This window comes from Aspergillus ambiguus (genome assembly GCF_047715705.1).
Source record: "Aspergillus ambiguus strain CBS 117.58 unplaced genomic scaffold BDV59scaffold_14, whole genome shotgun sequence".
Classification (NCBI taxonomy): Eukaryota; Fungi; Ascomycota; class Eurotiomycetes; order Eurotiales; family Aspergillaceae; genus Aspergillus; species Aspergillus ambiguus.
Window position 1 is genome coordinate 87,727 of NW_027395527.1, and position 13,090 is coordinate 100,816.

Sequence of the window (13,090 nt, forward strand, 5' to 3'; positions counted from 1 at the left end):
TGTGGCCATAACAATAGCCATAGTCAGTATACTATGCGACAGAGCAAGTGTTCGAATGTAGCAAATAACCAAGTTGAAATGAGCTTTACGTAGGAACGACATAAGACTAATTTTATTGGGTTGAGATTCTCATATGTATACGCCTTCATATAATTAGTATCAGACCAAAATAATTTAGCGGCACATATCTCATGCAAGAAGGGCTTAAGCCCACTCTTGTGTGTGTACTTAGGTGCCAGACTAGACACAGATTACTCCGTAATCTCTTCTGTTTGTGCTGTGCATTATCCTGAGTCATCGAGAGGTACTCGCCTGGTACCTACATCAGTTCGCTATCGCTGGTAGCGGTCTTCTAGTTGACCATATCTCGGCTACAAAAGATGTCTATCTTACTAGCTATATTACGCTGGCTCTTCTTTCCCCCTTTTCTTATTCGCGGTCAATTTCTTAACTATCTAACACCATTCTAGGGATATTGCAAAGGCTTTTTTGCCTCACCAAGTATTGAAGCAGTGAAGTTAGCTTGCTATATCAATAAAATTCTCTGTTTCTCTGTTTCCCGATGTGTCTGTTTGCTCCGCTCCCACCAATAATATCTCCATGTAGATGTATATTCAAGAGGATAGCAGTATTCCGTATTCCGAGTTACCTTATACCAAACCAACATACTCGTCAATTTGTGCCTGGTAGTGTGACGACCTTTCAGAAGGATAGCGGATAGGAAGCGGAGGATAGTGAACCATCCCGTTTGGTATAGGGAAACTGCCTCCATCCAGCGCAGGTTGACTCGGCAGTGCCTCTGCATATAAGGCCTATGTGGTTATAAATCCTGCCTTTCTATTCCTTTCCCCATGTTTGAAGTCCTCGATTTTAGGTGCATTTAGGTACGAGCTGAATCCGTCTCTTGACCGACCATAACACGTGGCTCCTGAGGCTCACAAATGGTTGCGACTGGTAGGAGTTGAATCCAACTCTCGACCGACAATAACAGGGAGCTCCTGAGGCTCAACAACGGTTGCGACGGGTTTGTCATAGGCTAGCGGCGGCTCTTGAATTTGTGGTAACGGTCGCATCATTTCCTGATTGAACCGCTTTCTCTTCACATAGTAAGCGTAACCCACGGAAACCAAACATATCAATCCAAGAGGGACGCCGACTCCAGCGCCAACAGCCGCGAGGGTGGATTGACCGGCACAATGGTCCGCGGGGTCGCTACTGGTAGCCAGAGTAGAGTTGCCCGTGATAGAGTTGGCGTTGTCTGCGGCACTGTCGCCACTAAAACTTGCGTTGGAAAGGTATCCTGTGTTCGGAATGGAGTAGAACGGGCCCAAAGTGAACCGGGTTGCGTTATCGGCACACCCAGTATTGCCCTCCCAGTTGTCGATAATCGAATTGGGGCAGTATTCGGCAATGTTCTTTTCGTTGTGGATGAGCACGAGGGTACATCCCGTGGTCAAGGCCTCGTCAACTATCGGGGTTTAGTGTCTGAACCAGTCCATAGAATTGGCAATGGGGGGCCATATTACCCTCTGAGCAGTAATCATGACAGACGGAAGATTGTGTCCAGTCACCTAACGTGCAAGCTGGTCGTGCGAGACCGTACGGATTGTCCATGTTCATACATAACCCTGTCGTACCGTTCGTCATACAAATAGCTGCCTCAAGGCAGCAAAAGGCATCGTCACCATCTGAGCACGGTACATAGCCATTAGCAACGATATTGCCTGGAAAGTAGCATGTCTTGTTGGCATAAACGTTTCTGAGAAGAGCACCAAAGATCAGAACACCAAGACGCATACTGACGGAGCGCAGCCCTTGGCGTCAATATGAAAAGCAGCACATTGGATAGCGAGATACCGGCTGCAATTATTAGCTGCAAATATAGATCTTCCCTGAGACTTAGTAGTCGCGACGATCGCCGCATGAAAAGGGGGTGGCTTTTGTTGGTTGTTTTGGCTAAGGCGAGCTAACGTTGCCCCGGATGGAAGATCAAAATCCGCACATCTTAGCTGGGGGTTTGACATACGAGGATATATTAAGATGTTACAAACCAGAGGCTGAGGGAATGGCTATCCTGGACCGGATTGGACAGTATATTGATTCGCCCACTTGTCGGTTGAGTCCCAACTCCCATTGTTTGACAGTCGCACAGCCTTGTGCGGAGGACGAGGCTGTTCGGTTATTTGATGCGACTATCATCCTTCAGATGGGAGAGGCAGTGGGGCCGACACCCATCGGAAATGTTTCGATGGCACCAGCCTGCAACATGCGGAGTACTCAGCTGACCCCGAGTTGCACTAGAGACAGCAGTTGCTCATAAATAAGATGCAATATTACCGCGAGTTCTCTATCTGTATTCCCTACGTAGTAAGTGGGCTTGTATTTTAGATATTGCGGCCCTCGGCTAGTCTTTACAAATATAGTCTAGCTTATCGTTTCCAGAGATATAGAAGGTAAATGCATAATAATCTCTAATGCTAACTATCTATATTTACTAGAGAGCCGAGGCCTAAGTGCAGAATTAGGCAAACTTAAAAGTCATAAAGGCATCTATACTAAAGACTTGGACTTAGTTGCTTAAGTTGGAGCGAAAATACTGATTATGGAGAAACTGTGAGGGGATTCTATTATAATAGTAGAAGATAATCCGATAACCATAAAATACTCAGGGTGGTTTCAAGTCAGTAAATCGTGATTCGTGTCTAGTCAGAAACAGAGCAAGACGTACTAGTATGGAGTTGTAGTGTGTTGAGGTGACCGGCTTATCGATAAGATACGGACTTCATCTCCCCGAGAAAAAAGTTCGCCGCTTCCACCACACCCCATCTCCCACCACCTCCAACATCCCAGCCAAGATGCCTCACAAGCATAAGCGCAGAAAGAATGATGAGAAGTATGCGACAGTCTCCTCCACCTACAAGTCAAGAGACCCAGCTAACCGTCGCAGCGCGTACGATCTCCCACCCTCCATGATCGCAAAGCCTCTCCCCGTCCACGATCCCAACGCCAAATCCAAGAACAAGAACAAGAACAAGAAGAAAGCCCAAGATGCCAAAAAGGCCGACCCCGCCAAGACGCAATCGCGTCCAAAATCCACCCTCGACGATGACACCCCCAAGGCCTTCCGCCGGCTGATGCAATTCCAAACCCAGCGCACCCTAGCCCCCTCCAAGGCCACCGAAGAGCCGAACAAAAAGCGCAAGCGAGACGCTAAAGAAACCACCGAAAATAATACCGCATCGCGGAAGAAGAAAGCCGCCGCAGCAGCAGGGGATGTCTCCGAGTCGACAGACCCGACCTCGTCGGCATCTCGTTCCATGCCGAAGATCCTCCCGGGAGAGAAATTGTCCGATTTTGCCGCGCGCGTGGACCGCGAAATGCCCATCTCTCACATGAAGAGGTCCAATAAACCGTCGGATCTGCCGAAAATCCGCGAACAGCGGGTGACCAAGCACGAGAAACATCTGCGTCGTCTGCAAGAGCACTGGCGCCAGGAGGAAAAGGAAATCCAGGAACGGGAGGCTGCGGAGCGTGAAGAGCAGGAAGAGCGAATGGAGGAGGAGACACAGTTGTGGAAACAGTGGCAGGTGGAGGCTGGTAAGGCCAAGGCGAAGAAGAAGGGTGCTGGCAAGAAGGGACTCAAGCCGGATGATATCGACCCCTGGGCGAAGCTCAACAAGACTCGCAAGGATAAATCCGCAAATCCCCTGGAAGTTGTGCAGGCGCCGCCGCAGCTGACGAAGCCGCGGGAAATCTTCAAGGTGCGCGGCGGGGCGAGAGTGGATGTTGCCAACGTTCCGGCGGCAGGGAGCAGTTTGAGACAGCGAGAAGAGCTCGCGACCGAGAGGAGGAATATCGTGGAGCAGTACCGGAAGCTGATGGCCGAAAAGAGGAGATGAGCGTTCCGTTGGAGTACATTTCCTTGTCGGGTCTGTTATGAGAAGCAATCAGGCGTTTGGTTCAGAGCGTGAATGGTATCTACTGATTCTATTGCGTCTAATGTCCATAGAAAACCAGAATAAACACGTTCAAAGGCTTTTTATATACAAAATCTATGACCCCCAACACCTGTCGTTACAATCACAACTTCACGGAGGATCGCTTTACTCCTTCTGCAGAGACTTGACGTACTCCGCGGCTTTGGCCTTGATGTCTTCCACCATCTTCTCGTTTCCACCATCAGCGGCGAGTTTCTCCTCGAAAGCAAGCCATTTCTTAAATATAAAGCGAGCTTGCTTAGGGCGGAGTTTCTTGTTGTCGTCCACGGAAACGGCGCCCTTCTTGGTGTCGCGAATACCGAGGACACGCTCAAATAAGCGGCGTACCTGTTCCGCATCGCCGACCTTGATCTCCAAATCAAGGAGGATATTCCAGAGATCGATGCGCTTGGGGAATGAAGACAGCAGTCCTTCGAACACCGTCCGGCCACGTTCAACATCTCCATTAGCCGAACGGAACTCGAGTTGTCCGAACTTGGACGTCGTCTCAACGTGGGTGTGCGAAGGCAGAGACTGCAGAGCGCGAGGCAGCAGGGCACGGCCGCGCTCAGGATCAGCCATCGTGTCGAACAGGAAGGAAGCATAGTTGAGGTAAAACTTGGACGAGTGGAAGATCTTCTTCTTGAGAGCAGTCTGGAAGAGTTCATCCGCTTTCTGTGAAGGTATTTCGTCAGTAATCAGGCCCTCCGGTGTAGATGGATGTTTTGAACAGATTGGGCTTACCTCGTTCTTGCCAGACTGGATAAAGATGCTGATCACCCTCTCGTAGACTTCCTGAGTGTCGTTGTACTGACACGCACGCTTGAACACATCCTCAAGGCTGTCGTCGTTGCCGTAAGTGTTCTCCAAGTTGAGCAAAGCCACCCAGATGTTCAATTTCTCGGCGTCTTGTCCAATGGTGATCGTGCGAAGGGCACGTTCGGCGATCTCCCGGGTCTTCTCAACCTCTCCAAGCTCTAACTGGAAGGCCATGTACTGCAGCCAGAGCTGCGAGGAATCAGGCTCACCCAGCAAGAGACGCTCGTAGTCGGCCACAGACTGGGGACCATTAGCATCCAATTCACCCGTCCGATCGACTTGGATCTCAGGCTTGCGATGCTTCTTCCGCTTCTTCCGTGATTCCTCGTCGTCGTCGGAGTCTGATTGCATAACCTCATCCTCATCGTCCTTGATATTACCGCTCCAGTCAAAACCACTGGAGCCGAGCCCACCCTTTTGCTTGGACGGAACCTTTGCTTCTTCCTCCTCGTCGCTCTCATCAGACTCGCTCTCACTGTCGCCCTCGACATCGACTCCACCCATGGACACATCACTATCATCGTCGTCTTCATCGCTACCTTCGACCTCAACTCCACCAAAGCCATCAAGACTAACGCCTTCGGACTCATCCTCGTCGTCCTCACCATCGCTGCTTTCCTCGTCTTCGTTGAAATACGAGGCCTTCAGGCCAAAGGAGATCTTGCCTTGTTCGCGATCGATCTTGATGATCTTGGCCTTAACAGCATCGCCTTCTTCGAACAGTGTCCGAGCATCATCGATCCGTTTCTCAGCCATTTCACTGCGATGGCAGAGGCCACTGAGGTTTGCAGAACCATCAATGACAATGAAAGCGCCGAATTCTTCGACCTTACGGACCTTGCCGGTAACGACCTGTCCAGGCTTGAGATCGCTGAGTGTGATAGGAGCTTTGTAGTCTGGATCCAACACAGAGTCTTTCAAACTCATTTGCAGCTTGTTATGTTCCGGATCCACCACAGTAATGCGACCCTTGACGAGTTGGTCAACCTGGAAGGAGTCTTTCCATTCCTTCAAATAGGAGTCCGACAGGTCGGAGATACGGACGTAGACGGATACGCCGTGGCCGACGGTCACGAACAACCCACTGTCAGCCACCCTGCGAACAAATCCACGCACCACATCGTTCACCTTGAGTTGCTTCATAGAAGTGATCTCGCGGTCTTGAACGGGGAGAGACGAGCTCAGGACCTTCGATGGCCGCAGAGACAAGGATATCTTCTTGTTAGCCTTGTCAACGGCTACCACGCACGCCCGAAGCACCTCGTTCTTTTGGTAAATGGTGGGGTTGGCCTTGCTATAGTCGTCTGCCAGGTCAATCAAGTCAACAACACCCACGAGAGTGTCGGTGAGTTGCATGATAACTTGTCTCTCGGTGACCTTGGTGACTCTGCCAGGCAGGGTCATGCCGACAGAGATATCCGACAACGAGAGCTTGTCGGAACGTCGTTTGGCGGAGAGGTCCAAACGACCCTTCTCAAGGTCAACTGCTGTGACATTTACCTTGACAGCTGCGCCGACAGGGAAGTGCTTCTCTACATCAGCCAAAAGTGACAGGTCATCAGAAGCATCCATGAAACGCAGGCGTCCACGGACATTAGGAGAGAGGTTGATCCAAAGACAGTCATCTGCGACGTTGTTGATGAAGCCCAACCAGGAAGATCCAACTTGAACTTGTTCCAAGTTTAGGGGCGTGGGGTTAGACGCCTCCAGGAAACTAGGCTTGACAGAAAGCTCATAGACCGGGTATTTGCCAGTGCGGTGGCTGATGGGGAGGAATTTGTGGTTGCGAGCATCGTGGATACCTAGAATTCTGGCGGAGATAATTTGCTTAGTTCGGAAAAAGCGCAGCGGTTGTTTGCGATCCTTGATGTCATCCAACTTATCAAACACTTCTGAGACGTCAATCCGGCCCTGGATATTGTCTGCTAATTGGACATTGACCTGAGTCGCCTTCACGGACACGATCTTGCATTTAACAACTCTTCCGAAAGCCAAATCAGACATGGTAGTAACACTGTCATCAATGGCATTGGCAACAGCATCGTCTGTAGGGGCAGTCTTCGTGGTGGCCTTAGCAACCGGCTTCTTGGGGCCGGCGCGAGTCGCTTCAGAGGGGTTCATGCTGAGAATGAACCTCCGGAAATCAATATCGACAGAGTGTACTGTTGCGGTCACGACTTGTGACTTCGTCATGCCGAAACTCGGCTTCGTCATATTTTCGTCGCCGACAAGGCGTTTCGGAATCAGGCCGGTGAGACCGCCCAAAAACTCGACGAACACTCCATCAAGAGTGATGTTGCGAATGAAACCAGTCACTTCGGCACCTTCTTGGACATCTTCGAAGTTCTCTGGGATGAGCCCTTGCTTGACAGCCTTCTTAAGGCTAGCTCTGCCAGAAACTTTGATGAGCCTCCGGCCACGCTGGATATCAAGCACAAGAAGATCATTAAGCTTCTGACCAACACGGATTTTCGAGAGGGTTGAGTTTTGCTTAGAAGGAGATCCATCAGAAACATGTTCAAGGGTCAGCCGAGCTACAAGCCCGAATTCGTCCAGCTTGAGCAGCACATCGTCGCTTGATTTTTCAAAGACGGCACCGGTGACTAGCAAACCAGGACGAATTTTTTCGAAGGCCTTCCTGTAGCTTTCCGTAAATGTCGAAGGGTCCTTGCAGGAGACGGCTAGTCTTTCAGAGGAGGCATCCACACTGAGTGCGTGAACGCTCACTACTTGACCGAGTCGGAAATGTTGCGAGGGATCCTTGATGAAAGCTTCACTCATCTCGGACACAGGAAGGAAGCCTCGAACGGAGCCGTAGAACTGGACAACAGCACCATGGGACTGAAGGTTGACGATAGTACCCGGGGACTGAGCTCCAGGAACGATCGATTCGTAGTCCTTCCAGATGGCGGATTCGCTATTCAACAGACTCTTCTTCAGAGTCAGTCGGATTTGCCGCTTCTCGAGATTGACCGACAAGATTCTAGCCGAAACAGTCATGCCTTCACGGAACTTCTTCTCAGGGAACTGAAGAGGAGTATCCGCAAAATGCATGGAGGGAACAAGGCCAGAGATGCCATCCGCTAAAGACACAATCAACCCATCCACCCCAGCAGCCCCGATCAGTAACTTCTCGACCTTTCCTTTGACAACTGCGCCCACGGTGACGTCCTCTAGGCGCAGGAACGGCTGGTCGATGACCTGTCTCTCAAAAGAGAGCAAGTAGAGGTTATCTATTGCGTTATAGCCAACGATCCTGGCCTCGTGAACAGAGCCCGTTTGGAAAGGACCGTGTTCCTCAGAGATAGTTTCAACTTGGCCATCTGCCAGTCTCGAGACATGGACGAAACCAATGTGTTTTGCTGAACCGACCTGAACGTACACACCAAGACCAGGGTCAACCTTGACCACCTTTGCCTCTGGGACGATGGCAGAGATAGCGGGGGCATCGGCGGAGGCGCCAGGTCCATTGCCATCCGAGGTGAACTTGCAAACATGATCGAGTAGTGAGAACCCGACCTTGTAGGGCTCAGAAGCAGGGAAGGTGCAGACAAGACGACCCTTGACTTTAGCACCGATCTTGAACTTCTGCTCTAGATCATCTTTGCCAGAGTTACCGCCAGACTGTACTAGGTCCACCGTGGCATCCAACATGCCCATGATTTTTCCAGCGATACCGGTAGGCGAAACCTCTGTCAGAAGTATCTCTGCGGCAGTGCCAGGGATAAAAGAATTGATCGTTGGAGCCGAACTGAGATAGTGCGACTTTTTGATGGACCCAGAAGAGTTGAGGTTGGCAGACAGTTTGATCACACTGCCATTGGCGTTCTGGCCGGTAACCATGCACAGGAGCACAGATCCTTCCTTGATGCTCGAATAATCCATCTTGGGGTCAATTTCCTTCGAAGACATGAAGCCCTTGACTTCGGAGCCGTCGATACCCAAGTCCATAACTAGACCATGGTCTTCAACGCTGGAAACCGAGGCCTGGACAGCAGTATTGGTCACGATATCGGACTTGGAAAGGCCTGTGTTGGCTTGTCGTGGGTCGACCGAGAGCTCAATACGCTTTCGGTTTTTCGAGCGAGCGTCGGCAGAATTACTTCCAACGGAGACAACATACGCGCGAAGATACTGGCCCAAGTAAAAGTAGTTATTCAAGTCGAGTGAGTCGTCTTCGGAATCCTCTTCGTCGTCGCTGCCATCCTCTTTCAGGATACTCTCAATCTTCTCTTCCAGTTTCTTCGAGATGGCGGTCAAGGGGACGTAACCGGTAAGATTGTTGGGCAACGATAGACCAACGTCATGGGCGTTGATACTCGAAACCTGTCCTAGTACCATAGTTCCGGGAACGATGCGCTGGGATTATTAGTGGACGAAGTTGAAAGTATCGGGAGACCGCACGTTATCCTTACCTTGAAGTTGAGCCCTTCAATTCGCACACCCTTCTCCTTGGAATTGGCTTTGCCATCTTTTTTCCCTTTGCATTTGCGCTTACGGGCTTTCTTGGGGGCCGTTGTGTCGTCTGCGTCCTCCATCTCCGCGTCTTCATCGTGATCTCCATCCTCAAAGTCTGCGGAGGGGCCTTTGGATCCTTTCTGTTCGAAAAGCACATCCTTCGTCGCTTGGATTTGAATCTGTTTGCGCTCAAGCGGCGTCAGGACACTGCCACCACCACGAGGGAAGGACGGTTCATCTTCCCGCAAAACTGTGAGCTCCGATGGCTTGGGAGCATCTCCAGTGTTTTGTTTCTTCGAGTTTTGCTTGCGATCTTCCGCTCCGACTCGGGCACGCTTCTGGGCCGAGGAGGCATCCTCAGCGGAAGCGCCCTTGCGCTTGATCGGAGCCATGTTGGTGAAGAAGAATCGAGCTGGCTCCCAAGCTCTTCTGGATAAAAAAGTGCTGGGTGGAGTCTGGCAAGAGAGAAAAAAAAATTAAAATTTCCGGAGAGAAATCACAGACCGCCTTCCATTTAGGGACAAGCATACTACTTTAATGGACAGCCTCACCGCCTGCCGTTGCAAGTGGCCCGCGACACGAAAAGGCACGTCGACACGACACGACCAGCAATGTTCTCTCCTGCCCTGCTCCACATCCATGCTCAGCTCGCTTTTTCCCTCTTCTCCCCCTCCCCTTCCCCTCTCCACCCTTTCGTTCCCATAGAATGTCTTTGTATCTTTGCTGCTGCTTTGGGGCACAATGAACCGTTACCATGATCTACCCGAAGTCCCTCGTTCAGAGCCCGTCTTTTGTCCTCCTCCGTCCTCGCAGGAACTCCCTTCTTCACCTCCCTCAATAGCATCCGATGCAGGTGTCCGACGCAAACCCAAGAAGCCCCCTCCGGTTACTCCCCGGTCGTTTCGACGATTCTTTACGCCTCGTTCGATGCTCAATGGCGGGAGCAATGCGGGGAGTGTGAGGACGAGTCGCCAGGCGTTGAAGGCCCTCAGCTCTCCAGCTGTCAATCGTCTGGGGCCGGCCTTTACCCGCACCTTGAAGGCTGTTGCAGCAAGACCCGAATCGTCTGATCTACTACGGACACCAAGCAGGAAACGGAAGTTGTCCTTTTCATCCGTAGGGTCCCCTCTTCAATCATCTCCTCTGAGGAAGGTCCGTATGAGGACGCCGATCCACGATGATGAAGAGCTCGATGTTCCTGTTCGAGACCTCGGCATGGATGCTGATAGGCATAATGAGCTCCCAAAATCACTTCCACTCGTTAGACAATCCCGAAAAGTTTCCCCTCTTCAGCGGTCACAAGCTTTGCGGACATCGGGAGGACTTTTCATGCGAAGCTTACAAGGAAGGGCTGACCGATTGACGTTACGATCTAATTCTGGTGCTGGTATGTTGAGTTTTCGGTGGACTCGCATGAGAAACATGTTCTCACTGTGTTTCAGGCTGGCAGGATTTGACGTCGCCGTTTTACTCTGGGTCTGCAGACAGTCACGCTTGCACGAACCCCTCGGAAAACCGTCTTGTTCTTCCATTATGTACAGCATCATGTAACAGTTAGTGGACACCGAACATTCCATCCCATCTTCGGGTCACGCTAACTCCCATAGCCAATACTCTCGTTGCCGTCGGTGACCAAGAAGGGGGCATTCGATTATTAGATTCCGCAAAAGACGACAAAAACGGCTTCTCTAAAGCATACCTTTCGTTCCATCCACACATGAATGCCATAATGGACTTGGAGTTCTCCTCGGATGATATGCTCCTGGCAACAGCCTCGGGTGACCAGACAGCCTTGGTCATTGATATGGTCACCCAAAAGCCGATATACTGTCTTTCGAACCACGTCTCCTCCCTGAAGAGGGTGCAGTTCCAGCCATCAGCAAATAATAAAGTCCTTGCAACGTGCAGTCGTGATGGAAATGTCAACATTTGGGATCTCAGGTGCAAGGGTTTCGAAAAACCTTGCCTACAAGTCCGATGCTCGCTTGACTCCGAGTCTGAACAGACAGCCGCTCCAATGACCTCAAAAATGACTTATCCGCAGGTGTTGAACACAATCCATGGCGCACACGCCTGGATGCCCCAAACGTCCGCTTCTGAAAGACTGGAGCACCAAATCGGACGTTCAGATATTACAGTCACCTCGTTGGCCTTTATGCCTCCTGGCCGCGAAAACTTGTTTGTCACAGCGTCCGAAGCTAATGCCTGCGTCCGGCTTTGGGACCTGCGGACTGCACATAGCAATCGTCGGGGTCGACCCGTGCTTCCCGTCTCTACCACCAGGGAGCCGGAGAGCCATGTCAAATACAGACGATTTGGCATAACTTCACTGACTCTGGGCGGAGATGGGTCGCGGCTGTATACGCTCTGCCGCGACGGTACTGTATACGCGTATTCCACGTCCCACTTGGTGCTTGGACATGCACCGGAGCTTTCATTGAATAACAACCGCCCACGCCGCTCAGGAGGTTCCGACAAGGAAGGACTGGGGCCTTTATATGGATTCCGTCACCCGAGTTTGCAAGTTGCTACCTTCTATGTGAAGGCTGGTATCCGTAAAGCTATGGGTGACAAGCCAGAAATGCTGGCTGTTGGGAGCAGCAGTCACAACCCAGTCCTGTTCCCCACGGACGAACAATATCTCCACACTTCTGTCCAGAAACCCGCAGTCAACTTAGAGGACGACCTTGATAGGTCGCCGTTCCACTCCAACCGCTCTGGCTTGCGCCGCACCAATTCTGGTCTTGGCCTGGCGGGTCGTTTGGAAGATACTATCCCCATTTACCAGTCGGGCACACCATTAGTCGAAGGTCATAAAAAGGAAGTCTCTGCTGTATCGTGGACAGTAGACGGTGAGCTTATCACAGTCAGTGATGATTACAGTGCTCGATGCTGGCGCGAGGGTCCCCAAGCTAGAGATCTTCGATCTGGTGGCGAGACTGAAGGCCGGCGATGGGGATGTGGCTGGGCGGATACTAAAGACTCATATGACGATGAAGACGAATGATCAATCACACTGCGGATTGAGTGTCGTGCTTCCTCTTTTCTTTTAGTTTTGCATGCATTAAGGGCGTCAAGACATGGTTCATCTAGCGGGCGTTATTGTCATTATTTACAGGGTTTATTGCTTTCATGATAGCATTTGCATTGCATAGCAAAAGACTTGATTTTTCTTGCATAAATGGGTTGCAATTGGGTACGTAGTTCGTGACATAATTCCAAGCATGAGAAGACATCCATTATCGGTCCTACGAGGCGCTAGGGACGAGTCTCGGGCTGTAGTCATCAGATCCAATTTTATCTCAAAGTAATGAGATAGTTTTCTATGAATATGGTCTAGGGCTGTGAGGCAACTACTAAGCTGGGCTATCAGGTAAGCATATATATTCAACATTTAGTTAACCATTTGTATCACTATATTATGTATTCGTCCATTTATTAAATCATCATTCTATTAGATTAATCTATTTATTAGAATCACTACCTATTATCTGTATCGTGATATGCCATATGAATACTATCGTATATAGGCCGTTATATGTTTTCCATCATATGAATGGGTCCCTGTGTGCATAGCCATGTGAACATGCTGGACTTAGAATTACTAGATTAAGAAGACCGTTCTGAGAGAATCCGTCTTGTGAATATTCTCTTGTGAGGAAATCTACCATGTGAGAGCCGCTTGGAATAGACCGCCAGCCAAGAGGGAATAAGTCAGGTGTATCACTCTCTGAGACCGTCCTGGTAACAGAAGCATCCAAACAAGGCTTCGGCGCTCACTTAGAGTTATATGTGTATGTTTTACGTTTTCTTTTTTTTTTTTTTTTGGTTTTTGG

General features: G+C 50.4%; 4 protein-coding genes across 4 annotated transcripts; 2 read left to right on the top strand and 2 right to left on the bottom strand.

Moving 5' to 3' along the window:
• Positions 1–935: 935 nt before the first annotated feature.
• Positions 936–1,614, bottom strand: BDV59DRAFT_201659 (uncharacterized protein; the record flags this gene model as incomplete). Its single annotated transcript, XM_073693859.1, has 2 exons — positions 936–1,468; positions 1,527–1,614. The coding sequence occupies 2 exons, from the start codon at positions 1,612–1,614 to the stop codon at positions 936–938; spliced, it is 621 nt and encodes a 206-aa protein (XP_073548226.1).
• A 1,201-nt stretch (positions 1,615–2,815) lies between these two features.
• On the top strand, positions 2,816–3,980 carry BDV59DRAFT_177461 (uncharacterized protein). Its single transcript, XM_073689607.1, has 2 exons — positions 2,816–2,893; positions 2,948–3,980. The coding sequence occupies exons 1-2, from the start codon at positions 2,856–2,858 to the stop codon at positions 3,897–3,899; spliced, it is 990 nt and encodes a 329-aa protein (XP_073548227.1). The 5' UTR covers positions 2,816–2,855; the 3' UTR covers positions 3,900–3,980.
• A 21-nt stretch (positions 3,981–4,001) lies between these two features.
• BDV59DRAFT_26030 (putative rRNA biogenesis protein RRP5) lies at positions 4,002–9,696 on the bottom strand. Its single transcript, XM_073696076.1, has 3 exons — positions 9,212–9,696; positions 4,722–9,155; positions 4,002–4,652 (listed from the first exon to the last, which is right to left on the bottom strand). Exons 1-3 carry the CDS (start codon positions 9,644–9,646, stop codon positions 4,104–4,106), a joined length of 5,418 nt encoding a protein of 1,805 aa, XP_073548228.1. The 5' UTR covers positions 9,647–9,696; the 3' UTR covers positions 4,002–4,103.
• A 193-nt stretch (positions 9,697–9,889) lies between these two features.
• BDV59DRAFT_177463 (WD40-repeat-containing domain protein) lies at positions 9,890–12,377 on the top strand. The gene is made up of 3 exons (XM_073689608.1): positions 9,890–10,641; positions 10,697–10,807; positions 10,862–12,377. Exons 1-3 carry the CDS (start codon positions 9,996–9,998, stop codon positions 12,259–12,261), a joined length of 2,157 nt encoding a protein of 718 aa, XP_073548229.1. The 5' UTR covers positions 9,890–9,995; the 3' UTR covers positions 12,262–12,377.
• The last annotated feature ends 713 nt before the right edge of the window (positions 12,378–13,090 follow it).